This window comes from Oenanthe melanoleuca, unplaced genomic scaffold, assembly GCF_029582105.1.
Source record: "Oenanthe melanoleuca isolate GR-GAL-2019-014 unplaced genomic scaffold, OMel1.0 S181, whole genome shotgun sequence".
NCBI lineage: Eukaryota > Metazoa > Chordata > Aves > Passeriformes > Muscicapidae > Oenanthe > Oenanthe melanoleuca.
The window spans coordinates 6,704-33,787 of NW_026612830.1; the positions used below are offsets into that span (position 1 = coordinate 6,704).

General features: G+C 58.3%; 1 protein-coding gene across 1 annotated transcript; it reads left to right on the forward strand.

Annotated features, from left to right (window-relative positions):
* Window positions 1-933: 933 nt before the first annotated feature.
* On the forward strand, window positions 934-26,881 carry ARHGEF1 (Rho guanine nucleotide exchange factor 1; the record flags this gene model as incomplete). The annotated part of the gene is made up of 20 exons (XM_056516000.1): window positions 934-975; window positions 1,291-1,337; window positions 2,415-2,498; window positions 2,588-2,701; window positions 2,921-3,019; window positions 3,929-3,971; window positions 4,218-4,323; window positions 5,870-6,010; window positions 9,579-9,608; window positions 9,735-9,837; window positions 12,771-12,855; window positions 14,366-14,404; window positions 15,657-15,815; window positions 15,897-15,993; window positions 16,839-16,967; window positions 19,825-19,988; window positions 23,337-23,483; window positions 23,588-23,670; window positions 24,503-24,628; window positions 26,767-26,881. Coding segments are annotated over exons 2-20 (1,891 nt in total), but the record flags the coding sequence as incomplete, so codon positions are not given.
* Between the last annotated feature and the right edge of the window lie 203 nt (window positions 26,882-27,084).

The window sequence follows — 27,084 nt, forward strand, 5'->3', positions numbered from 1 at the left end:
CGGGGCTCAGCAGTGCAGTGTCACCCCTTGGGTTTGGGGATTTGAGTCTGGGGGCTCGGGGCTCTGCGGGGCTCAGCAGTGCAGTGTCACCCCTTGGGTTTGGGGATTTCCTGGGGTCTCGGGGGTCAGGGTTTCGGTTTTGGGGTTTCTCAGTGTTTGGGGTGTCAGGGTTTGGGTCTGGGGGTGTCAGGGTTTGGGTCTGGGGGTTTCTCAGTGTTTGGGGTGTCAGGGTTTGGGTTTTGGGGTGTCAGGGTTTGGGGTTTCTCGGTGTTTGGGGTGTCAGGGTTTGGGTCTGGGGGTTTCTCGGGGGTTTTGGGGTGTCAGGGTTTGGGGTTTGGGTCTGGGGGTTTCCCGGTGCTCTCAGGGTCTCAAAGTCGCGGGAGTTTTTAGCCCTGGAGTGGGGGCGCGTCGGGGTGGGTCTGGGGGTCACACCCCGTGTTTCACACCCGTGGGTCGGTTCCGTGTTTCACACCCACGGATCGCTCCCGCGATCGGTTCCGTGGGTCACACCCGTGGTTCGGTTCCGTGGGTCGGTTCCGTGTTTCACACCCGTGGGTCGGTCCCGTGGGTCGGTCCCGCGTTTCACACCCACGGACCGGTCCCGCCGTCGGTTCCGTGTTTCACACCCGTGGGTCGGTCCCGCGGTCGGTTCCGTGTTTCACACCCACGGACCGGTCCCGCGGTCGGTTCCGTGTTTCACAGCCGTGGGTCGGTCCCGCGGTCGGTTCCGTGGGTTGGTCCTGCAGGAAGCTCCGCGCTCTTTTCCCCCCCGGGAACGCCTTTTCCCGTTTCCCGTTTCCCGTTTCCCGTTTCCCTTTTCCCGTTTTTTTCCCATTTCCCTTTTCCCGCCCCCAAACACAGCCCGGGCCCCGCCCCCTACAGGCCCCGCCCCTCTCCGGCCCCGCCCCCTCCCTCCCGGCCCCGCCCCCCCTCGGCCCCCCCCATTTCCTGGAGCGTTTCTCAGCGCGGAAACAGGTACGGGGCGGGAGGGGGCTGGGCGGGGGTCCCCGGGCCATCCCGAACCGCCCCCGACCCCCCCGCGGCGCCCCCGGAGCTCCCTGAGCCCCCTCCCCAATTCCCAGCAGCGCCCCCCCGTCCCAAAGCGGATTTTCGGGGGGTCCGCCCTGGCCCCCCCCGCCCCGCCCCGTTCTCAATGGGGCTCTTTGTGCGGCACCGCAGCCGCCGCCCCCTCCCCACCCGCGACCCCTCCCCAGAACTGCGGCGGGGGGGGGCGGGGGAACCCCTGGGACCCCCCCCCCAAATCCTGAGACCCCTCCGAACTGCTCGCAGGACGGGCCCCCCCGCGGAGGATGGAGCCGGAGGAGGGGCTTAACGTGGTGAGCGGAGACCCCCGGTCATGGGGGGGTCCCGGGGGTCGCGGGGCATTGGGGACCCCGCGGTTTTGGGGGGCTCAGGGGTGCGGGGTTTTAGATTTCCGAAATCAGGAGTTTGGGGGACCCGGGATCTCGGGCATCCTGGGAGTCTGGGGGGGTCCCGGAGCTTCTGAGGGGGTCCCAAAATCAGGAGTTTCGGGGGTCCCGGGCGTTTTGAGAGGGTCCTGAGAGTCCAGGGGGGTTCTGAGGGGATCCCGGGGGTCTCGGGGGGTTCTGAGGGTCTGGGGCTTTCTGGCATCCTGGATTCTCACTGTCGGGGTCCCGGGGGTCTGGGGAGTCCTGAGTGTGGGGAGGGTCTCGGGACTGGGGGGGGCTCAGGGGCGTTGGGGTCTCTGGGAGTCCTGGGGGGCTCAGGGGCGTCGGGGTCTCTGGGGGTCTCAGAGGTGTTGGAGTCTCTGGTGGGCTCAGGGGTGTTGGGGTCTCTAGGGGTCCTGGGGGCTCAGGGGCGTTGGGGTATCTGGGGGGGCTCAGGGGCGTTGGCGTCTCTGGGGGTCTCTGGGGGGGGCTCAGGGGTGTTGAGGTCTCTGGGGGTCTCTGGGGGTCCCGGGGGGCTCAGGGGCGTTGGGGTCTCTGGGGGTCCCGGGGGGCTCAGGGGCGTTGGGGTCTCTGGGGGTCTCTGGTGGGGCTCAGGGGTGTTGAGGTCTCTGGGGGTCCTGGGGGCTCAGGGGCATTGGGGTCTCTGGGGGTCTCTGAGGGTCCCGGGGGGCTCAGGGGCGTTGGGGTCTCTGGGGAGCTCCGGGGCGTTGAGATCTCTGGGGGCTCAGGGGTGTTGGGGTCTCTGGGGGGCTCAGGGGCGTTGGGGTCTCTGGGGGGGCCAGAGGCGTTGGGGTCTCTGGGGGTTTCTGGGGGGCTCAGGGGTGTTGGGGTCTCTGAGGGTCTCTGGGGGGGCTCAGGGGCGTTGGGGTCTCTGGGGGTCTCTGGGGGGCTCAGAGGCATTGGGGTCTCTGGGGGTCCCGGGGGTCCCGGGGGTCTCAGGGCCCGGGTGTCCCGGTGAGTCTGGGGTCCCCGGTCCCTGCCCAGCCCCCCACGGCGGGTGCCCGCGGCCCCGCGGCCGCCGCCATCATCGGCGCCGAGGACGAGGACTTCGAGAACGACATCGAGCCCGTGAGTGCGGCCGGGGGTCCCGGGGGCAGCCCCCCCGCCGCGCCCCCCGCCCCGCGCTGACCCCCGCGCGCCCCCCGCCCCCAACGCAGACCCCCGAGGAGCAGAGCAGCCAGTTCCAGAGCCTGGAGCTGCTGCGGCAGCACCCGCTGTCCCTCATGGCCTTCCTGCAGCACGTCGTGCTCCAGTTCGACTCCTGCCCCGTGGTGAGATGGGGAGGGGGCCCCCAAAACCCGCGGGGGGGGCTGAGGGTGGGCTCTCCCCGGGACCCCCGGGAGTAACGAGCTGTCTGTGTTCCCCCTCCCGCCGGCAGGGGCTGGAGCTGAGCTAAAACGGGAGGGGGAAGCTTTGGGGGGTCAGGGGGGGTTGGGATTTTTTGGGGGGGTTGGATTTTTTGGGGGGGTCACCCCGTTTCCCCCTCGCAGCTGTGCTACCTGCACGTGGACATGATGAGGAGGATGAACCCCAAGGAGAGCAGGAAGCAGTTCCTGGAGTTCTGCCACCTGTTCCTGGACAAGGCAGGGGTGAGAGACCCCAGGAATGGTCCCCGAAATCCTGAACTGCTCCCCGAAATCCTGAACTGCTCCCCGAAATCCTGACCCCCAACCCAGAATCCTGAACTGCTCCCCGAAATCCTGACCCCTTCTCCAAAATCCTGACCCCTCCCCGAAATCCTGACCCCCGCCCTGAAATCCTGAGCTGCTCCCCAAAATGCTGACCCCTTCCCTGAAATCCTGAGCTTCCCAAAATCCTGAGCTTCCCAAAATCCTGACCCCCTCCCCAAAATCCTGAACTGCTCCCTGAAATCCTGAACTGCTCCCCGAAATCCTGACCCCTTCTCTGAAATCCTGACCTTCCCAAAATCCTGACCCCCTCCCCAAAATCCTGACCCCCAACCCAGAATCCTGAACTGCTCCCCAAAATCCTGAACTGCTCCCCGAAATCCTGACCCCTTCTCTGAAATCCTGACCTTCCCAAAATCCTGACCCCCTCCCCAAAATCCTGACCCCCAACCCAGAAGCCTGACCCCTTCTCCAAAATCCTGACCCCTTCTCCAAAATCCTGACCCCTCCCCAAAATCCTGACCCCTCCCCAAAATCCTGACCCCCTCCCTGAAATGCTGACCCCCCTTTCTGAAATCCTGACCCCCCTTCCTGAAGTCCTGAGCTTCCCAAAATCCTGAGCTTCCCAAAATCCTGACCCCTCCCTGAAATCCTGACCCCTCCCCAAAATCCTGACCCCTTCTCCAAAATCCTGACCTCTTCCCCAAAATCCTGACCCCCTTCTCCAAAATCCTGACCTCTTCCCCAAAATCCTGAGCTTCCCAAAACCCTGACCCCCTCCCCAAAATCCTGACCCCTTCCCCAAAATCCTGACCCCCTTCTCCAAAACCCTGACCCCTCCCCAAAATCCTGACCCCTCCCCTCCGACAGCTGCTGCGGGTGCCCATCCCACACCACGTCCAGTTTGAGCTGGGTGAGTGACACGGGGGATCGTGAGACCCTCACCCCTCCCACCGCCCCCTCCTCTTTTTGGGGTGCCCCCATCCCCCCCCTCCCCTCCCCCCCGTCCCAGCCCTCCCGGAAGCGCTGCCGGAAGCGCGGCCAGGGCCGGAAACTGCCCGAGTCCCGGAGCGGGGGAGGGGCTGGGGACCCCCGAACCCCCCCAATCCCGGGGGGGCGCTGCTGCAGGGGAGGGGTCTGAGCGCCCCCCGCCCCCCAGAGCGCAGCCGGCCGGAGCTGCTGTCCGAGGAGAGCCAGCGGCGCTTCCTGCAGGACATCCAGAGCTTCCAGGAGCCCGAGGTCAGCCGGCAGCTGGAGGACTTCAGGTGACGGGGGCCGGGGGTGATTTGGGGGGTCTGGGGGTTATTTGGGGGGTCTGGGGGTGATTTGGGGTTGTTTTGGGGGGATTTGGGGGTCCCAAGGCTCGGTGCCCCCAGGTCGAAGTGGCTGATGGGGATGACCCCGGGTGAGCAGGGGTTGGTTTCAGGGGTCAGGGGGTGATTTGGGGGTTGGTTTAGGGGGCTCGGGGGTCTCAAAGCTCGGTGCCCCCAGGTCGAAGCAGCTGATGGGGATGACCCCGGGGGTCGGGGGGTGATTTCTGGGGTCAGGGTGTTGATTTGGGGGGGTCGGGGGGGTGATTTGGGGGGTCGTGGGTTGATTTGGGAGGTCAGGGGGTGGTTTGGGAGGGCTCGGGGGGTTGATTTGGGGGGGTCGGGAGGTGGTTTGAGGGGTCGAGGGATTGGTTTGGGGGGGTCGGGGGGTAGTTTGGGGGGTCAGGGGTCCCAAGGCTCGGTGCCCCCAGGTCGAAGTGGCTGATGGGGATGACCCGGGGGTCGGAGGGTGATTGGGGGGGGGGCGGGGAGTGGTTTTGGGGGGTTGGGGGTTGATTTGTGGGGTCGAGGGGTTGATCTGAGGGGTCAGGTGTTGATTTGGGGGTAGTTTGGGTGTTGATTGGGGGTCCCAAGGCTCGGTTCCCCAGGTCTAAGCGGCTGATGGGGATGACCCCGGGCGAGCAGGGGTTGGTTTGAGGGGTCAGGGTGATGATTTGGGGGTTGGTTTGGGGGGTCAGGGGTTGGTTTGGGGGTTGGTTTGGGGGGTCAGGGATTGGTTTGGGTGTTGGTTTGAGGGGTCAGGGGGTGATTTGGGGGTTGGTTTGGGGGGTCAGGGTGTTGATTTGGGGGTTGTTTTGGGGGGTCAGGGTGTTGGTTTGGGGGTTGGTTTGGGGGGTCAGGGGGTAGTTTGGGTGTTGATTCAGGGTCCCAAGGCTCGGTTCCCCAGGTCCAAGCGGCTGATGGGGATGACCCCGGGCGAGCAGGGGTTGGTTTGGGGGGTTGGTTTGGGGGGTCAGGGTGTTGGTTTGGGGGTAGTTTGGGGGTCCCAAGGCTCGGTTCCCCAGGTCCAAGCGGCTGATGGGGATGACCCCGGGCGAGCAGGGGTTGGTTTGGGGGGTCAGGGTGATGATTTGGGGGTTGTTTTGGGGGGTCAGGGGTTGGTTTGGGGGGTTGGTTTCGGGGGTCAGGTGTTGATTTGGGGGTAGTTTGGGTGTTGATTCAGGGTCCCAAGGCTCAGTTCCCCAGGTCCAAGCGGCTGATGGGGATGACCCCGGGCGAGCAGGGGTTGGTTTGGGGGTTGGTTTGGGGGGTCAGGGGTTGTTTTGGGGGTTGGTTTGGGGGGTCAGGGGTTGGTTTAGGGGTAGTTTGGGTGTTGATTGGGGGTCCCAAGGCTCGGTTCCCCAGGTCCAAGCGGCTGATGGGGATGACCCCGGGCGAGCAGGGGTTGGTTTGGGGGGTCAGGGGTTGGTTTGGGGGGTCAGGGTGTTGGTTTGGGGGTAGTTTGGGTGTTGATTCAGGGTCCCAAGGCTCGGTTCCCCAGGTCCAAGCGGCTGATGGGGATGACCCCGGGCGAGCAGGAGCTCTCCGAGCTGGAGCTGAGCCGGGCCCGGGACCCCGCGGGCAGCGAGAACCGGGAGCGGCAGCTGGCGGAGCAGCTGCTGGCGCGGCTGGAGGACATGCAGTGAGTGGGGCGGACCCGCGGGGAACCCACGGGGAAACCCCAAAACCCACGGGGAACCCACGGGGAACCCACGGGGAACCCCCAAAACCCACAGGGAACCCACGGGGGAACCCACGGGGAAACCCCAAAACCCACGGGGAACCCACAGGGGAACCCACGGGGGAACCCCAAAACCCACGGGGAACCCACAGGGAAACCCACGGGGAACCCCAAAACCCACGGGGAACCCACGGGGAAACCCCGAAACCCACAGGGAACCCACGGGGAACCCACGGGGAACTCATGGGGAAACCCCAAAACCCACGGGGAACCCACAGGGGAACCCACAGAATCCATGGGGAGCCCACGGGGGAACCCACAGAATCCATGGGGAAACCCCAAACCCACGGGGAACCCATAGGGAACCCCAAAACCCACGGGGAAGCCCTGAAACCCACAGGGAACCCACTGGGAAACCCCAAAACCCACGGGGAACCCACGGGGAACTCATGGGGAGCCCACAGGGAACCCTGAAACCCACGGGGAACTCATGGGGAGCCCACAGGGAACCCTGAAACCCACGGGGAAGCCACAGGGAACACGCACAATCCATGGGGAACTCACAGGAAAACTTATAGGGAACCCCCAAAACCCACGGGGAACTCAGGAGGAGACCTAGAACCCACAGGGAATCCACGGGGAATCCACGGGGAACCCACAGGGAACCCCTGAAACCCGCAGGGAACCCACAGGGTACCCCTGAAACCCACGGGGATCCCACAGAATCCACGGGGAAACTCTGAACCCACGGGGATCCCACAGGGAACCCCTGAAACCCGCAGGGAATCCACGGGGAACCCACAGGGAAGCCCCAAAACCCACGAGGATCCTACAGGGAGCCCACACAATCCATGGGGAACTCACAGGGAAACTTGTGGGGAACCCCCAAAACCCACGGGGAACCCACAGGGAACCCCTGAAACCCACGGGGAACCCACAGAACCCACAGGGAACCCATAGAGAGCCCCTGAAACCCACGGGGGATCCACAGGGAACCCCAAAATGCACGGGGATCCCACGGGGAACCCACAGGGAACCCCCAAAACCCACGGGGAACTCATGGGGAACCCACGAGGAAGCCCTGAAACCCACGAGGATCCCATGGGGAACCCACACAATCCATGGAGAACTCACAGGGAAACTTGTGGGGAACCCCCAAAACCCACGGGGAACCCACAGGGAACCCACGGGGAAGCCCCAAAATCCACAGGGAATCCACGGGGAACCCACAGAACCCACAGGGAACCCATAGGGAACCGCTGAAACCCACGGGAAATCCACGGGGAACACCCAGAATCCACGGGGAACCCACGGGGAATCCATAGGGAAACCCCAAAACCCACGGGGAATCCATGGGGAAACCCACAGAATCCATAGGGAAACCCCAAAACCCACGGGGAACCCATAGGGAACCGCTGAAACCCACGGGGAATCCACGGGGAACCCCTAAAACCCACGGGGAACCCCAAAACCCACAGGGAATCCACGGGGAACCCACAGAATCCACGGGGAAACTCTGAACCCACGGGGAACCCCTGGGACCGCCCCCAAATCCCTGGGACCGCCCCCAAATCCCTGGGACCGCCCCCAAATCCGCGGGGCTGTTTTTGGGGTTCTCTGGTGGGATTTGGGGTCTCTGGGCTGTTTTTGGGGTCTCAGGCTGTTTTTTGGGGTCTCAGGATGATTTTTGGGGTCTCTGGGCTGTTTTTGGGGTCTCTGGGCAGTTTTTGGGGTCTCTGGGCTGTTTTTGAGGTCTCTGGGCTGTTTTTGGGGGTCTCAGGATGATTTTTGGGGTCCCTGGGATGTTTTTGGGGGTCCCTGGGCTGTTTTTGGGGTCTCAGGATGTTTCTGGGGTCTCAGGGCTGTTTTTGGGGTCTCAGGATGATTTTTGGGGTCTCAGGATGTTTTTGGGGGTCTCAGGATGTTTTTGGGGTCTCTGGGCTGTTTTTTGGGGTCTCAGGGCTATTTTTGGGGGTCTCTGGATGTTTTTGGGGCCTCTGGGCTGTTTTTGGGGGTCTCTCGGCTGTTTTTGGGGTCTCAGGATGATTTTTGGGGTCTCTGGGCTGTTTTTGGGGTCTCTGGGCAGTTTTTTGGGGTCTCTGGGCAGTTTTTTGGGGTCTCTGGGCAGTTTTTGGGGGTCTCTGGGCTGTTTTTGGGGGTCTCAGGATGATTTTTGGGGTCTCTGGGCTGTTTTTGGGGTCTCAGGATGATTTTGGGGGTCTCAGGATGATTTTTGGGGTCTCTGGATGTTTTTGGGGTCTCTGGGATGATTTTGGGGTCTCTGGGCTGTTTTTGGGGTCTCAGGATGATTTTTGGGGGTCTCAGGATGTTTTTTGGGGTCTCTGGGCTGTTTTTTGGGGTCTCTGGGCTGTTTTTGGGGTCTCAGGGATATTTTTTGGGGTCTCAGGCTGTTTTTGGGGTCTCAGGATGATTTTTGGGGTCTCTGGGCTGTTTTTGGGGTCTCTGGGCTGTTTTTGGGGTCTCTGGGTTGTTTTTGGGGGGCTCAGGGCTGTTTTTGGGGGTCTCTGGGCTGTTTTTGGGGTCTCAGGGATGATTTTTGGGGTCTCTGGATGTTTTTTGGGGTCTCTGGGCTGTTTTTGGGGTCTCTGGATGTTTTTTGGGGTCTCTGGATGTTTTTTGGGGTCTCAGGATGATTTTGGGGTCTCAGGATGATTTTTGGGGGTCTCAGGGATGTTTTTGGGGTCTCTGGGCTGTTTTTGGGGGTCTCTGGGCTGTTTTTGGGTGTCTCAGGATGATTTCTGGGGTCTCAGGATGTTTTTGGGGGTCTCAGGGATGTTTTTGGGGTCTCTGGGCTGTTTTTGGGGGTCTCAGGATGATTTTGGGGGTCTCTGGGCTGTTTTTGGGGTCTCTGGGCTGTTTTTGGGGTCTCAGGATGTTTTTGGGGGTCTCTGGGCTGTTTTTGGGTGTCTCAGGGCTGTTTTTGGGTGTCTCAGGATGATTTTTGGGGGTCTCAGGATGATTTTTGGGGGTCTCTGGGCAGTTTTTGGGGTCTCTGGGCTGTTTTTTGGGGTCTCTGGGCAGTTTTTTGGGGTCTCAGGATGATTTTTGGGGTCTCAGGGCTGTTTTTTGGGGTCTCTGGGCAGTTTTTGAGGGTCTCAGGGCTGTTTTTGGGGTCTCTGGGCAGTTTTTGGGGGTCTCAGGATGATTTTTGGGGTCTCTGGGCAGTTTTTGGGGTCTCTGGGCTGTTTTTTTGGGGTCTCTGGGCAGTTTTTGGGGGTCTCAGGATGATTTTGGGGGTCTCTGGGCAGTTTTTGGGGGTCTCAGGATGATTTTTGGGGTCTCTGGATGTTTTTGGGGTCTCTGGATGTCTTTGGGGTCTCTGGGCTGTTTTTGGGGGTCTCAGGATGATTTTTGGGGTTCTCAGGATGATTTTTGGGGTCTCTGGGCAGTTTTTGGGGTCTCAGGATGATTTCTGGGGTCTCTGGGCTGTTTTTGGGGGTCTCTGGGCTGGTTTTGGGGTCTCTGGGCAGTTTTTGGGGGATGTTTTCAGCTCACCCTCTCTCCACAGCCTCACCATCTCTTCTGATGAAGAAAAAAGGTGAGTGGGGGGAGGGGGTTCCTGAGGGGGGGGGGGGGCTGGGAACACTGTGGGGGTCCCAGGGGGGTTTTGGGGACCCCCCAGGGGGGTTTTGGGGACCCCCCAGCTCAGGCAGCCCCTCCCCAGCTCTGTCATCTTCGGAGCCATCGTCACCTACATGAGATTCCTGGGGGTCAGGAGCAAGGGGGGCGAGGGCAAGAGGCACAGGGGCAACTTCTTCAGGAAGAAGGTGAGAGACACCCCAAAACTACAGCCTGAACCCCAAAAATACACCTGACACCCCAAAATATCCCTGAGAACCACAAAAATATCCCTGACACCCTAAAAATACACCTGAGAACCCCAAAAATACACCCTGACACCCCAAAAATATCCCTGACACCCCAAAAATACACCTGAGAACCCCAAAAATACACCTGAGAACCACAAAAATATCCCTGAGAACCCTAAAATATCCCTGAACCCCAAAAATGCACACCCAAAGAGGCACAGGGGCAACTTCTTCAGGAAGAAGGTGAGAGACACCCCAAAACTACAGCCTGAACCCCAAAAATACACCTGAGAACCCCAAAAATACACCTGAGAACCCTAAAATACACCTGAGAACCCTAAAATATCCCTGAGACCCCAAAAATATACCTGAGAACCCCAAAAATATCCCTGACACCCCAAAAATACCCCTGACACCCCAAAAATATCCCTGACACCCCAAAAATACACCTGAGAACCCTAAAATATCCCTGAGACCCCAAAAATACGCACCCAAAGAGGCACAGGGGCAACTTCTTCAGGAAGAAGGTGAGAGACACCCCAAAACTACAGCCTGAACCCCAAAAATATCCCTGAGACCCCAAAAATATACCTGAGAACCCCAAAAATATCCCTGAGGAACCCAAAAATATCCCTGAGACCCCAAAAATATCCCTGACACCCCAAAATATCCCTGACACCCTAAAAATACACCTGAGAACCCCAAAAATACACCTGAGAACCCTAAAATACACCTGAGAACCCTAAAATATCCCTGAACCCCAAAAATATCCCTGACACCCTAAAAATACACCTGAGAACCCCAAAAATATCCCTGAGAACCCTAAAATATCCCTGAGAACCCCAAAAATACACCCTGACACCCCAAAAATACACCTGAGAACCCTAAAATACACCTGACACCCCAAAAATATCCCTGAGAACCCCAAAAATATCCCTGAGAACCCTAAAATATCCCTGAGAACCCCAAAAATACACCCTGACACCCCAAAAATACACCTGAGAACCCAAAATACACCCCCAAAGAGGCACAGGGGCAACTTCTTCAGGAAGAAGGTGAGAGACACCCCAAAATATCCCTGACACCCCAAAAATATCCCTGAGGAACCCAAAAATATCCCTGAGGAACCCAAAATATCCCTGAGACCCCAAAAAATATCCCTGAGACCCAAAAATACCCCTGAGAACCCCAAAAATACACCTGACACCCCAAAAATATCCCTGACACCTCAAAAATATCCCTGAAACCCAAAAATATCCCTGAGGAACCCAAAATAACCCTGAGCACCCCTAAATATCCCTGAGCCCCAAAATACCCCAGACACCCCCAAATACCCACAACCCCCTCCCAATACCCCCCCAATAACCACACCCGATAACCACACCCAATAACCACACCCCAATAACCACACCCAGTAACCACACCCCAATAACCACACCCAATAACCACACCCAATAACCACACCCAGTAACCACACCCAATAACCACACCCAATAACCACACCCAATAACCACACCCCAATAATCACACCCAGTAACCACACCCCAATAACCACACCCAATAACCACACCCAGTAACCACACCCAGTAACCACACCCCAATAACCACACCCAGTAACCACACCCAATAACCACACCCAGTAACCACACCCAGTAACCACACCCAGTAACCACACCCAATAACCACACCCAATAACCACACCCAGTAACCACACCCAGTAACCACACCCAATAACCACACCCAATAACCACACCCAATAACCACACCCAGTAACCACACCCCAATAACCACACCCAATAACCACACCCAATAACCACACCCAGTAACCACACCCAATAACCACACCCAGTAACCACACCCAATAACCACACCCAGTAACCACACCCAATAACCACACCCAGTAACCACACCCCAATAACCACACCCAATAACCACACCCAATAACCACACCCCGATAACCACACCCAATAACCACACCCCAATAACCACACCCAATAACCACACCCAATAACCACACCCAATAACCACACCCCAATAACCACACCCAATAACCACACCCAGTAACCACACCCAATAACCACACCCAGTAACCACACCCAATAACCACACCCAGTAACCACACCCAATAACCACACCCAGTAACCACACCCCAATAACCACACCCAATAACCACACCCAATAACCACACCCAATAACCACACCCCAATAACCACACCCAATAACCACACCCAATAACCACACCCAATAACCACACCCCAATAACCACACCCAATAACCACACCCAATAACCACACCCAATAACCACACCCAATAACCACACCCAATAACCACACCCCAATAACCACACCCAGTAACCACACCCCAATAACCACACCCCAATAACCACACCCAATAACCACACCCAATAACCACACCCAATAACCACACCCAATAACCACACCCAGTAACCACACCCAATAACCACACCCAATAACCACACCCAATAACCACACCCAATAACCACACCCAATAACCACACCCAATAACCACACCCAATAACCACACCCAATAACCACACCCAGTAACCACACCCAATAACCACACCCCAATAACCACACCCAATAACCACACCCAATAACCACACCCAATAACCACACCCGATAACCACACCCAATAACCACACCCCAATAACCACACCCAATAACCACACCCAATAACCACACCCCAATAACCACACCCAATAACCCCCAATAACCAACCCCCAATGACCCCAGACCCCCCAATGACCCCAGACCCCCCAGTGACCCCAGACCCCCCAGTGACCCCAGACCCCCCAATGACCCCCAATAACCCCCCGCCCCCCAGTGACCCCAGACCCCCCGTAACCCCCGCCCCGTCCCCGTGTCCCGCAGGTCTCCGGGAAGGAGCCGCCGCCCGCCAAGGCCCGCAGGGGGTTCATCCTGCCGGGGGCGGCGCTGTGGGGGCGCGACCCGCACGGTGAGACCCCAATAATGATGGGTGGGGGGGAGACCCCGCCCCTAATTACTGCAGGGGAGAGACCCCACCCCAATTACTGCAATGGGAGAGACCCCGCCCCAATTACTGCAATGGGAGAGACCCCGACCCGAATTACTGCAGGGGAGAGACCCCGCCCCAATTACTGCAGGGGAGAGACCCCGCCCCAATTACTGCAGGGGAGAGACCCCGCCCCAATTACTGCAGGGGAGAGACCCCGCCCCAATTACTGCAGGGGAGAGACCCCGCCCCAATTACTGCAATGGGAGAGAGACCCCGCCCCAATTACTGCAGGGGAGAGACCCCGCCCCAATTACTGCAATGGGAGAGAGACCCCGCCCCAATTACTGCAGGGGAGAGACCCCGCCCCAATTACTGCAATGGGAGAGACCCCGCCCCAATTACTGCAGGGGAGAGACCCCGCCCCAATTACTGCAATGGGAGAGACCCCGACCCAATTACTGCAGGGGAGAGACCCCGCCCCAATTACTGCAGGGGAGAGACCCCGCCCCAATTACTGCAATGGGAGAGAGACCCCGCCCCGAATTACTGCAGGGGAGAGACCCCGCCCCAATTACTGCAGGGGAGAGAGACCCCGCCCCAATTACTGCAATGGGAGAGAGACCCCGCCCCGAATTACTGCAGGGGAGAGACCCCGCCCCAATTACTGCAGGAGAGAGACCCCGCCCCAATTACTGCAGGGGAGAGACCCCGCCCCAATTACTGCAATGGGAGAGAGACCCCGCCCCAATTACTGCAGGAGAGAGACCCCGCCCCAATTACTGCAGGGGAGAGACCCCGCCCCAATTACTGCAGGAGAGAGACCCCGCCCCAATTACTGCAGGGGAGAGAGACCCCGCCCCAATTACTGCAGGGGAGAGACCCCACCCCAATTACTGCAGGGGAGAGACCCTGCCCCGAATTACTGCAGGGGAGAGACCCCGCCCCAATTACTGCAGGGGAGAGACCCCGCCCCAATTACTGCAATGGGAGAGACCCCGCCCCAATTACTGCAATGGGAGAGACCCCACCCCAATTACTGCAGGGGAGAGACCCCACCCCAATTACTGCAGGGGAGAGACCCCGCCCCAATTACTGCAATGGGAGAGAGACCCCGCCCCAATTACTGCAATGGGAGAGACCCCGCCCCAATTACTGCAGGGGAGAGACCCCGCCCCAATTACTGCAGGGGAGAGAGACCCCGCCCCAATTACTGCAATGGGAGAGACCCCGCCCCAATTACTGCAGGGGAGAGACCCCGCCCACAGTTAATGAATGGGAGAGACCCCGCCCCGAATTACTGCAAGGGAGAGAGACCCCGCCCACAATTACTGCAGGGGGAGAGACCCCGCCCCTAATTACTGAATGGGGGAGACCCCTCCCCAAATTCCTGCAGGGGCAGACCCCTCCCCAACCCCCGCAGGACCCCCCCGGGCCCCCTCTCGCCCCTCCCCCCCCCTCAGGCGCCCCCTCCCCACGTTTTGTTTCACAGGAGCCGAGTTGAGGCAAAGCAAAGGGCCCGAGGGAGAAGGTACCTGCAGACCCCTCCCCAAATACAGCCCAGCCTGGGACCCCTCCCCAAATACAGCCCAGCCTGGGACCCCTCCCCAAATATCAACAAACCTGGGACCCCTCCCCAAATACAGCCCAGCCTGGAACCCCTCCCCATTTATACACCAGACCCCTCCCCATTTATACCGAGACCCCTCCCCATTTATACCCCAGACCCCTCCCCATTTATACCGAGACCCCTCCCCATTTATACCCCAGACCCCTCCCCATTTATACCCCAGACCCCTCCCCATTTATACCAAGACCCCTCCCCATTTATACCCTGGGACCCCTCCCCATTTATACCCCAGACCCCTCCCCATTTATACCCTGAGACCCCTCCCCATTTATACCCCAGACCCCTCCCCATTTATACCCCGGGACCCCTCCCCATTTATACCCCAGACCCCTCCCCATTTATACCCTGAGACCCCTCCCCATTTATACCCCAGACCCCTCCCCATTTATACCCTGGGACCCCTCCCCATTTATACCCCAGACCCCTCCCCATTTATACCCCAGACCCCTCCCCATTTATACTCTGGGACCCCTCCCCATTTATACCCTGAGACCCCTCCGCATTTATACCCCGGGACCCCTCCCCATTTATACCCTGAGACCCCTCCCCATTTATACCCAGGGACCCCTCCCCATTTATACCCTGAGACCCCTCCCCATTTATACCCCAGATCCCTCCCCATTTATACCCTGGGACCCCTCCCCATTTATATCCAAGACCCCTCCCCATTTATACCCTGAGACCCCTCCCCATTTATACCCCAGACCCCTCCCCATTTATATCCAAGACCCCTCCCCATTTATACCCTGAGACCCCTCCCCATTTATACCCCAGACCCCTCCCCATTTATACCCTGGGACCCCTCCCCATTTATATTCAAGACCCCTCCCCATTTATACCCCAGACCCCTCCCCATTTATATCCCAGACCCCTCCCCATTTATACCCCAGACCCCTCCCCATTTATACCCTGGGACCCCTCCCTATTTATACCCTGGGACCCCTCCCCATTTATATCCAAGACCCCTCCCCATTTATACCCCAGACCCCTCCCCATTTATACCCCAGACCCCTCCCCATTTATCCCCCCCATTACTCCCCCCAACCCTTTTCCAACCCCGGGGGGTCCCCAATTTTCGGGGGGTCACTCAGGACCCCCCAGAGATTTTTGGGGGATTCTGGGGGTGCCCCCCTGACCGCCCCTCCCCCCCCAGCCGAGAAGCCCCCTCCCCCCGAGCGGAGGGGCCCGCGGGGGGCCGAGCGCAGTGAGGGGGGGCTCCCCGCGCCCCCCGCGGGGGGGGGGGCTCAGCCGGGACCCCCGACCCCCCCCCCCGCGGCCCCCCCGGGCGGGGACAGCGCCGAGCCCGAGCCAGGTGAGGGGGGTTAATTTGGGGAGGGGGCTGGGGGGAGTCTGGAGCTGCACCCCCTGACCCAAACCCTCCCCCCCCCCGCAGGGACAGACCCCCCGGGACCCCCGGAATTGGGGGAGCCCCCCCCGGAAGCCCCCCCCGGGGAGCAGCAGGCGGTGGAGGAGGGGGCGGAGAGCGACAGGTGGGTGAGACCCCCCCCCAATTTAGGGCTGTGGTTATCCCCCAGACCCAAACTGTGACCCCCAGACCCAGACTGTGACCCCCAAATCCCCCAGACCCAAACTGTGACCCCCAAAATCCCCCAGACCCAAACTGTGACCCCCAGACCCAAACTGTGCCCCCCAAAATCCCCCAGACCCAAACTGTGACCCCCAGACCCAAACTGTGCCCCCCAAACTCCCCCCCACCCAAATTAACCTCCCCCAATTACCCCCCACCCAAATTAACCCTGCACTGATTTACCCCTCCCTGCATGAATTTGGGACCCCTCCCCAAATTAACCCTGCACCAATCTACCCCTGCCTGGATGATTTTGGGACCCCTCCCCAAATTAACCTTGCACTGATTTACCCCTCCCTGGATGATTTTGGGACCCCTCCCCATTTATATCCTGGTACCCCTCCCCAAATTAACCCTGCACCAATCTACCCCTGCCTGGATGATTTTGAGACCCCTCCCCATTTATATCCTGGGACCCCTCCCCAAATTAACCCTGCACCGATTCACCCTCTCTGGATGATTTTGGGACCCCTCCCCAAATTAATTCTCTCCCCAGACGCCTCCTCAGGTTGGTGACCCCTCCCCTTGCATGACCCTGGGGGGGTGGGGAAGGGCTGGGCGCTGCCCCCTCCCCAAATTAACCAGCTAAGTGCTGCCCCTCCCCCCACCCTGCACGGAGCCCCCTCCCCCCAAAATCACTGACCCCCCTTCTCTGCATGCCCCTCCCCCTTCCGTGTCCGTCCGTGCCCCTCCCCCCCTCCCCCTTTTTTTGGCTTTTTTGGGCTCCCCCCTCCCCCCCCCCCCCAGGATTTTGGGGCGCTCCGAGAGCCTGCGGGGCCCCGAGCGACGCCGCTCCCAAAAAATGGGCGGGGGGCGCCTGGCCCCGCCCCCACCCCGCTCCCGCAGCAGCGCCGACCTGCGGGGACCCCCCCCCACGTAGGTCTGGGGGGGCTGGGGGGGGGAAAAGGGGTCGGGATTGGGGTTAGAAACACCAGGATTGGTAAAAAATAACAGGATTTGGGGTTAGAAATACCAGAAATGGTAAAAAATAACAGGATTTGGGGTTAGAAATACCAGAAATGGTAAAAAATAACAGGATTGGGGTTAAAAACACCAGAAATGGTTAAAAATAACAGGATTGGGGTTAAAAACACCAGGATTGCTAAAAAATAACAGGATTTGGGGTTAGAAATACCAGAAATGGTTAAAAACCTGCGGGGACCCCCCCCCACGTAGGTCTGGGGGGGCTGGGGGAGGGAAAGGGGTCGGGATTGGGGTTAGAAACACCAGAAATGGTTAAAAACAGCAGGATTGGGGTTAGAAATACCAGAAATGGTAAAAAACCCCCAGGATTGGGGTTAGAAATACCAGAAATGGTTAAAAACCCCAAGGATTGGGGTTAGAAATATCAGGAATGGTTAAACCCCCAGGATTGGGGTTAGAAATACCAGAAATGGTAAAAAATAACAGGATTGGGGTTAGAAATACCAGAAATGGTTAAAACCCCCCAGGATTGGGGTTAGAAATACCAGAAATGGTTAAAAACCCCAAGGATTGGGGTTAAAAACACCAGAAATGGTTAAAAACCCCCAGGATTGGGGTTAGAAATACCAGAAATGGTTAAAAACAACATGATTGGGGTTAGAAATACCAGAAATGGTAAAAAACAACAGGATTGGGGTTAAAAACACCAGAAATGGTTAAAAACAACAGGATTGGGGTTAGAAATACCAGGATTGGTAAAAAATAACAGGATTTGGGGTTAGAAACACCAGGATTGGTAAAAAACAACAGGATTTGGGGTTAGAAATACCGGAAATGGTTAAAAACCCCAAGGATTGGGGTTAAAAACACCAGAAATGGTTAAAAACCCCCAGGATTTGGGTTAGAAATACCAGAAATGGTTAAAAACAACAGGATTGGGGTTAGAAATACCAGAAATGGTTAAAACCCCCCAGGATTGGGGTTAGAAACACCAGAAATGGTTAAAAACAACAGGATTGGGGTTAGAAATACCAGAAATGGTAAAAAATAACAGGATTGGGGTTAGAAACACCAGAAATGGTTAAAAACAACAGGTTTGGGGTTAGAAATACCAGAAATGGTAAAAAATAACAGGATTGGGGTTAGAAATACCAGAAATGGTAAAAAACAACAGGATTGGGGTTAAAAACACCAGAAATGGTTAAAAACCCCCAGGATTGGGGTTAGAAATACCAGAAATGGTTAAAAACCCCCAGGATTGGGGTTAGAAATACCAGAAATGGTTAAAAACAACATGATTGGGGTTAGAAATACCAGAAATGGTAAAAAACAACAGGATTGGGGTTAGAAATACCAGAAATGGTTAAAAACCCCCAGGATTGGGGTTAGAAATACCAGAAATGGTAAAAAATAACAGGATTGGTAAAAAATAACAGGATTTGGGGTTAGAAATACCAGAAATGGTTAAAAACCCCCAGGATTGGGGTTAGAAATACCAGAAATGGTTAAAAACAGCAGGATTGGGGTTAGAAATACCAGAAATGGTTAAAAACAACAGGATTGGGGTTAGAAATACCAGAAATGGTTAAAAACCCCCAGGATTGGGGTTAGAAATACCAGAAATGGTTAAAAACAACAGGATTGGGGTTAAAAACACCAGAAATGGTTAAAAACCCCAAGGATTGGGGTTAGAAATATCAGGAATGGTTAAAAACAACAGGTTTGGGGTTAAAAACACCAGAAATGGTTAAAAACAACAGGTTTGGGGTTAGAAACACCAGAAATGGTTAAAAACAACAGGATTGGGGTTAGAAACACCAGAAATGGTAAAAAACCCCCAGGATTGGGGTTAGAAACCCCAGGAGTGGTTAAAACCCCCCAGGATTGGGGTTAGAAACCCCAGGATTGGGTAAGAGCCCCCACTGTTGGTATTCACCCCCTCCCCCAGTCTGGAATTCAGTGTGGAGCCCCCCCAGCCCCAGAGACCCCTCCCCAATTTGGGATTTTGGGGGTTGTTTCCCTGGGTGGGTTTTAGCAGGGGGGGATTTTGTGGATTTTGGGTTGGGGGCTGTGCCCAGCACCCCCTCCCCAATTTGGGATTTTGGGATGTTATTTCCCTGGGTGGGTTTTAGCGGGTGGGGATTTTTGTGGATTTTGGGTTGGGGGCTGTCCCCAGCACCCCCTCCCCAATTTGGGTGTTATTTCCCTGGGTGTGTTTTAGGGGAGGGGTCACTCAGCTCAAACCCCTCAGGAATTCTGGGTTGGGGGCTGTGCCCAGCACCCCCTCCCCAATTTGGGATTTTGGGGGTTGTTTCTCTGGGTGTGTTTTAGCAGGGGGGGATTTTGTGGATTTTGGGTTGGGGGCTGTCCCCAGCACCCCCTCCCCAATTTGGGGTGTGTTATATCCCTGGGTGGGTTTTATTGGGAGGGGTCACTCATGGCTGATCCCTCAGGAATTTTGGGTTGGGGGCTGCCCCCAGCACCCCCTCCCCAATTTGGGATTTTGGGGGTTATTTCCCTGGGTGTGTTTTAGCGGGTGGGGATTTTGTGGATTTTGGGGCAGGGGTTGTCCTCAGCACCCCCTCCCCAGTTTGGGGTGTTATTTTCCTGGGTGTGTTATAGTGGGTGGGGGTCACTCAGCTCAAACCCCTCAGGAATTCTGGGTTGGGGGCTGCCCCCCAGCACCCCCTCCCCAATTTGGGATTTTGGGGGTTGTTTCTCTGGGTGTGTTTTAGCAGGTGGGGATTTTGTGGATTTTGGGTTGGGGGCTGCCCCCACGCCCCCTCCCCAGCCCTGACCCCCTCCCCAGCCCCGAGCCGGGGGTCCCCGGGGGGGCTGTGCCGCCCTTTGTGCCCCGGCAGCCCGAGGAGCCGGAGCTGGAGCAGGAGCCGCCGGCCTGGCGGGAGCTGGCGGCCCCCGAGGCGCTGCTGGGGCTGCCCCAGCGCGAGGTGCGGCGCCAGGAGGTCATCAACGGTGAGGGGACCCAAAAAAATACCCCTAAAATACCCAAAAATACCCAAAAACACCCCAAAAATATCCCGAAAAATACCCCCAAAAATACCAAAAAACAGCCCAAAAACAGCCAAAAACCCAACCCTGTCACCCCAGCGCGAGGTGCGGCGCCAGGAGGTCATCAACGGTGAGGGGGGTAAAAAACACCCCAAAAATATCCCAAAAATACCCCAAAAATATCCCAAAAACCCAACCCTGTCACCCCAGCGCGAGGTGCGGTGCCAGGAGGTCATCAACGGTGAGGGGGGTAAAAAACACCCCAAAAATACCCAAAAAATACCCCAAAAAACAGCCCAAAAATACCCCAAAAATACCCCAAAAACAGCCCAGAAATACCCCAAAAACAGCCCAAGAAATACCCCAAAAATACCCAAAAAATACCCAAAACACCCGTGTTACCCCAGCGCGAGGTGCGGTGCCAGGAGGTCATCAACGGTGAGGGGACCCAAAAATACCCAAAAACAGCCCAAAAATACCCCAAAAATACCCAAAAACAGCCCAAAAATACCCCAGAAATACCCCAAAGTCTGACTGAGTGCCCCCCAAACCCCCCCCAAAACACCCGGGTTACCCCAGCGCGAGGTGCGGCGCCAGGAGGTCATCAACGGTGAGGGGGGTAAAAAACACCCCAGAAATACCCAAAAAACAGCCCAAAAATACCCCAAAAACAGCCCAGAAATAGCCCCCAAAAACACCCCAAAACCAGCCCAAAAACCTCCTCGGCATCCCCAAAAACCTCCCCATAGAGCCCCGACCCAAAACACCCCAAAATCTGACTGAGCACCCCCAAAAACCCCCACAAAACACCCGGAACACCCCAAATCCCCCCCTCGTTACCCCAGCCCGAGGTGCCAGGGAGTCATCAACGGTGAGGGGCCTGAAACAGCCCAAAAATACCCCAAAAACAGCCCAGAAATACCCCAATATCACCCCAAAAACAGCCCAGAAACACCCCAAAAACAGCCAAAAAACAGCCCAGAAACATCCCTGAAACAGCCCCAAAAACAGCCCAGAAACACGCCAAAAACAGCCCAAAAATACCCCAAAAACAGCCCAGAAACACCCCAAAAACACCCCAAAAACAGCCAAAAACAGCCCGAAACACCCCAAAAACAGCCCAAAATCTGACTGGGCGCCCCCAAAAACCTCCCCAAAACACCCCAAAAAATCCATCAACGGTGAGGGGGCCCCAAAGACCCCCCAGGACCCCCCAGAGCTGCTGGGGGGATTCTCCCCCAAATCCCTCTGAGACCCCCAGAACCTCTCAGGAACCCCCAAACCCCCCTGAGACCCCCCAGAATTCCCCCCAAACCCCCCTGAGACCCCCAGAACTCCCCCCAAATCCCTCTGGGGACCCCCAGGACCCCCCCCAAACCCCCCTGAGACCCCCCAGAACTCCCCCCAAATCCCTCTGGGGACCCCCAGGACCCCCCCAAATCCATCTGAGACCCCCCCCCGAACACCCACAGACCCCCCCTAAGACCCCCAAAACTCCTCTGAGACCCCCCCGAAATCCTCCTGAGACCCCCAGACCCCCTAAACCCCTCTGAGATTCCCCCAGACCCCCCTGAAGCCCCCCCAAACCCCTCTGAGACCTCCCAGAACCCCCTGAGACCCCCCTGAGACCCCCGTGAGACCTCCCAGACCCCCTGGGGACTCCCAGGACTTCCCCAAACCCCCCCTTAGACCCACCCAAACCCCCCTCCTGAATACTCCTGGGACCCCCAAACCCCCCTGAGACACCCCCAGGACCCCCCTGAATGTCCCCAGACCCTTCTGAGACCCCCCCAAACCCCTCTGAGAGCCCCCAAAACCCCTCTGAGACCCCTCCCAAACCCCTCTGAGACCCCCAGACCCCCCTGAGACCCCCCTGACCCCCATTTCCAGAGCTGTTCCTGACGGAGCGCGCCCACGTGCGCATGCTGTGCGTGCTGCTGCAGCTGCCTGAGACCCCCCAAAACCCCTCTGAGACCCCTCAAAACCCCCCTGGGACCCCCTGAACACCCCTGAGACCTCCAAAACCCCTCTGAGACCCCTCCCCAAATCCTCCTGAGACCCCCTGAGACCCCCCTGACCCATTCCAGAGCTGTTCCTGACGGAGCACGCCCACGTGCGCATGCTGCGCGTGCTGCTGCAGCTGCCTGAGACCCCCCCAAAACCCCTCTGAGACCCCCTGAACACCCCTCTGAGACCCCCCCCAAATCCTCCTGGGACCCCCAGACCCCCCTGAGACCCCCCTGACCCCGTTTCCAGAGCTGTTCCTGACGGAGCGCGCCCACGTGCGCGTGCTGCGCGTGCTGCTGCAGCTGCCTGAGACCCCCCCAAAACCCCTCTGAGACCCCCCAAAACCCCTCTGAGACCCCCCCAAATCCTCCTGAGACCCCCAGACCTCCCTGAGACCCCCCAGACCCCATTTCCAGAGCTGTTCCTGACGGAGCACGCCCACGTGCGCATGCTGCGCGTGCTGCTGCAGCTGCCTGAGACCCCCCAAAACCCCTCTGAGACCCCCCCCAAATCCCTCTGGGGACCCCCAGACCCTCCTGAGACCCCTCCCCAAATCCTCCTGAGACCCCCAGACCCCCCTGAGACCCCTTCCCAAATCCTCCTGAGACCCCCAGACCCCCCTGAGACCCCCCTGACCCCATTTCCAGAGCTGTTCCTGACGGAGCGCGCCCACGTGCGCATGCTGCTGCAGCTGCCTGAGACCCCCCAAAACCCCTCTGAGACCCCCCAGAACCCCTCTGAGACCCCCCAAAACCCCTCTGAGACCCCCCTGAGACCCCCCTGACCCCGTTGCAGAGCTGTTCCTGACGGAGCACGCCCACGTGCGCATGCTGCGCGTGCTGCTGCAGCTGCCTGAGACCCCCCAAAACCCCTCTGAGACCCCCCAGAACCCCTCTGAGACCCCCCAAAACCCCTCTGAGACCCTCCTGAGACCCCCCTGACCCCTCCATTCCAGAGCTGTTCCTGACGGAGCACGCCCACGTGCGCATGCTGCGCGTGCTGCTGCAGCTGCCTGAGACCCCCCAAAACCCCTGAGACCCCCCAAAACCCCTCTGAGACCCCTTCCCAAATCCTCCTGAGACCCCCAGACCCCCCTGAGACCCCCCTGACCCCATTTCCAGAGCTGTTCCTGACGGAGCACGCCCACATGCGCATGCTGCGCGTGCTGCTGCAGCTGCCTGAGACCCCCAAAACCCCTCTGAGACCCCCCAAAACCCCCCTGGGACCCCCAAAACCCCTCTGAGACCCCCAAACCCCTCTGAGACCCCCCAAAACCCCCCTGAGACCCCCCTGACCCCGTTGCAGAGCTGTTCCTGACGGAGCACGCCCACGTGCGCATGCTGCGCGTGCTGCTCGAGCTCTTCTACCAGCCCATGCTGCGCGAGGGTTTCTTCGACGAGCAGGAGCTCTCCAACATCTTCCCCAGCCTGGAGGACCTGGTGGAAGTTCACAGTGAGGCCCCGGGGGAGCGGTCTGGGGGTTGTTGGTTTTTATTTTTGGGGGTTTGGTGTTTTTTTTTTTTGAGGGGGGGTCCAACCGCCCCTGTCCTGTCCCAGCCGTGTTCCTCGACAGCCTCAAGAGGCGGCGGGAGGAGAGCGGCTTCGTCATCGGCGAGATCGGGGACGTGCTGCTGGCCAGGGTGGGACGGGGTCCTGAGGGGGTTTGGGGGGTCCTGAGGGGTCTGGGGGGGTCCTGGGGGGTCCTAAAGGGGTCTGGGGTCTGTTGTTACTGAGATCGGGGACGTGCTGCTGGCCAGGGTGGGACGGGGGTCCCAGAGGGGGCTGGGGGGTCCTGAGGGGGTTTGGGGGGTCCCAAAGGGGTCTGGGGGGGTCTGGGAATCATGGGGAGCAAAGGGGGGGTCCCTGGAAGGGTCTGGGGTCTGTCATCGGCGAGATCGGGGACGTGCTGCTGGCCAGGGTGGGACGGGGGTCCCAGAGGGGGCTTGGGGGGTCCTGAGGGGGTTTGGGGGGTCCCAAAGGGGGCTGGGGGGGTTTAGGGGGGTCTGGGGATCATGGGGAGCCAGGTGGGGGTCCCTGGTGGGGTCACACTGAGGGGTCTGGGGTCTGTCATCGGCGAGATTGGGGACGTGCTGCTGGCCAGGGTGGGGCTGGGGGGTCTGGGGGGTCCTGAGGGGGTTTTGGGGGGTCCCAGGGTGGAAATGGGGGGACTCTGTGACGGGGGTGTGGGGTGGGGATCATGTTTGAGTCTGGGGCCCTGCCTGTGATTTTGGGGGGTCTCACTCATGTCCTGGGGGTCTCACTCGTGTCCTGGGGGTCTCACTCGTGTCCTGGGGGTCTCACTCCCATTCAGGGGGTCTCACACCCATTCTGGGGGTCTCACTCACATTCTGGGGGTCTCACACCCATTCTGGGGGTCTCACTCACATTCTGGGGGTCTCACACCCATTCAGGGGGTCTCACCTGGCTCTTGCTCCCCTCCCCCCCGTTTTGGGGCCCCCTGTGCTCCCCCAGTTCGAGGGCACCGAGGGCAGCTGGTTCCAGAAGATCTCGGCGCGGTTCTGCAGCCGCCAGAGCTTCGCCCTGGAGCAGCTCAAGGCCAAGCAGAGGAAGGACGCCCGCTTCAGCCAGTTCATACAGGTACTGGAACAGCCCAAAAATACCCAAAAATACCCAAAAAATACCCAAAAACCATCACCCTGGGACCCCCGCTTCAGCCAGTTCATACAGGTACCAAAAATACCCAAAAACACCCAAAAAATACCCAAAAACCAACACACTGGGACACCCGCTTCAGCCAGTTCATACAGGTACTGGAACAGCCTGAAACAGCCCAAAAACACCCTAAAAACATCCTAAAAACCATCACCCTGGGACCCCCGCTTCAGCCAGTTCATACAGGTACCAAAAATACCCAAAAACACCCAAAAATACCCAAAAACCAACAGCCCAGGACGCCCGCTTCAGCCAGTTCATACAGGTACTGGAACAGCCTGAAACAGCCCAAAAACACCCTAAAATCACCCTAAAAACACCCAAAAACCATCACCCTGGGACACCCGCTTCAGCCAGTTCATACAGGTACCAAAAACAGCCCAAAATACCCAAAAACACCCAAAAAATACCCCAAAAACCATCACCCTGGGACCCCGCTTCAGCCAGTTCATACAGGTACCAAAAACAGCCTGAAACAGCCCAAAAACACCCTAAAAACACCCAAAAACACCCAAAAAATACCCAAAAACCATCACCCTGGGACACCCGCTTCAGCCAGTTCATACAGGTGCCAAAAATACCCAAAAACACCCAAAAAACACCCAAAAACCATCACCCTGGGACCCCCGCTTCAGCCAGTTCATACAGGTACTGGAACAGCCTGAAACAGCCCAAAAACACCCTAAAAACACCCAAAAACCATCACCCTGGGACCCCCGCTTCAGCCAGTTCATACAGGTACCAAAAATACCCAAAAACACCCAAAAAATACCCAAAAACCATCACACCAGGACGCCCGCTTCAGCCAGTTCATACAGGTACTGGAACAGCCTGAAACAGCCCAAAAACACCCTAAAAACACCCAAAAACCATCACCCTGGGACACCCACTTCAGCCAGTTCATACAGGTACCAAAAATACAAAAAACACCCAAAAAATACCCAAAAACCAACACACCAGGACGCCTGCTTCAGCCAGTTCATACAGGTACCAAAAATACCCAAAAACACCCAAAAAACACCCAAAAACCATCACCCTGGGACACCCGCTTCAGCCAGTTCATACAGGTACTGGAACAGCCTGAAACAGCCCAAAAACACCCTAAAAACCCCCAAAAACACCCCAAAATACCCCAGAAACAAACAGCCCAGGACACCCGCTTCAGCCAGTTCATACAGGTACCTGAGACAGCCAAAAACAGCCCAAAAACACCCTAAAAATACCCAAAAACACCCCAAAAACAGCTTGGGACACCCCAAAAACACCCGGGTGCCCCAGAAACCCTTCCTGGGCACCCCAACCCCCCCAGGACACCCCAAATTCCCCCTGTGTCCCCCCACAGAGCCCCCCAAATTCACTGTGTGTCCCCCAAATTCACTGTGTGTCCCCCAGAGCCACCCCAGGACCCCCCAGATTCTCTCTGAGCCCCCCCCAAATTCACTGTGTGCCCCCCAGGACCCCCCAAATTCACTGTGTGCCCCCCAGGACCCCCCAAATTCACTGTGTGCCCCCACAGCCCCCCAAATTCACTGTGTGTCCCCCAGAGCCCCCCAAATCCTCTCTCTGCCCCCCAGGACCCCCCAAATTCAGTGTGAGCCCCCCCAAATTCACTGTGTGTCCCCCAAATTCACTGTGTGTCCCCCAGAGCCCCCCAAATCCTCTCTGTGCCCCCCAGAGCCCCCCAAATTCTTTGTGTGCCCCCCAGGACCCCCCAAACTCTCTGTCCCCCAGGAGGCCGAGAGCCCCCCCAAATTCACTGTGACCCCCCAAATTCACTGTGACCCCCCAAATTCACTGTGAGCCCTCCCAGGACCCCCCAAATTCTCTGTGAGCCCCCCAGGACCCCCCAGATTCTCTCTGAGCCCCCCAAACTCTCTCTGAGCCCCCCAAACTCTCTGTCCCCCAGGAGGCCGAGAGCCCCCCCAGATTCTCTCTGAGCCCCCCAAACTCTCTGTCCCCAGGAGGCCGAGAGCCCCCCCACATTCACTGTGACCCCCCAAATTCTCTGTGTGCCCCCCAGGACCCCCCACATTCCCTCTGAGCCCCCCAAACTCTGTCCCCAGGAGGCCGAGAGCCGTCCCCGCTGCCGGCGGCTGCAGCTCAAGGACATCATCCCCACCGAGATGCAGCGGCTGACAAAGTACCCCCTGCTGCTGCACAGCGTCACCAAGTGCACAGGTGAGACCCCAAAACACAGACCTGGGCACAGGTGAGACACACCTGAGATACACCAAACACAGCTGGGACACACCACACACACACACCTGGGCACAGGTCAGTGTCAGCAAAGCACCCCCTGCTGCTGCACAGCGTCACCAAGTGCACAGGTGAGAGACCAGACACACCTGAGATACCTGAGACACACCTGGGACACACCTGAG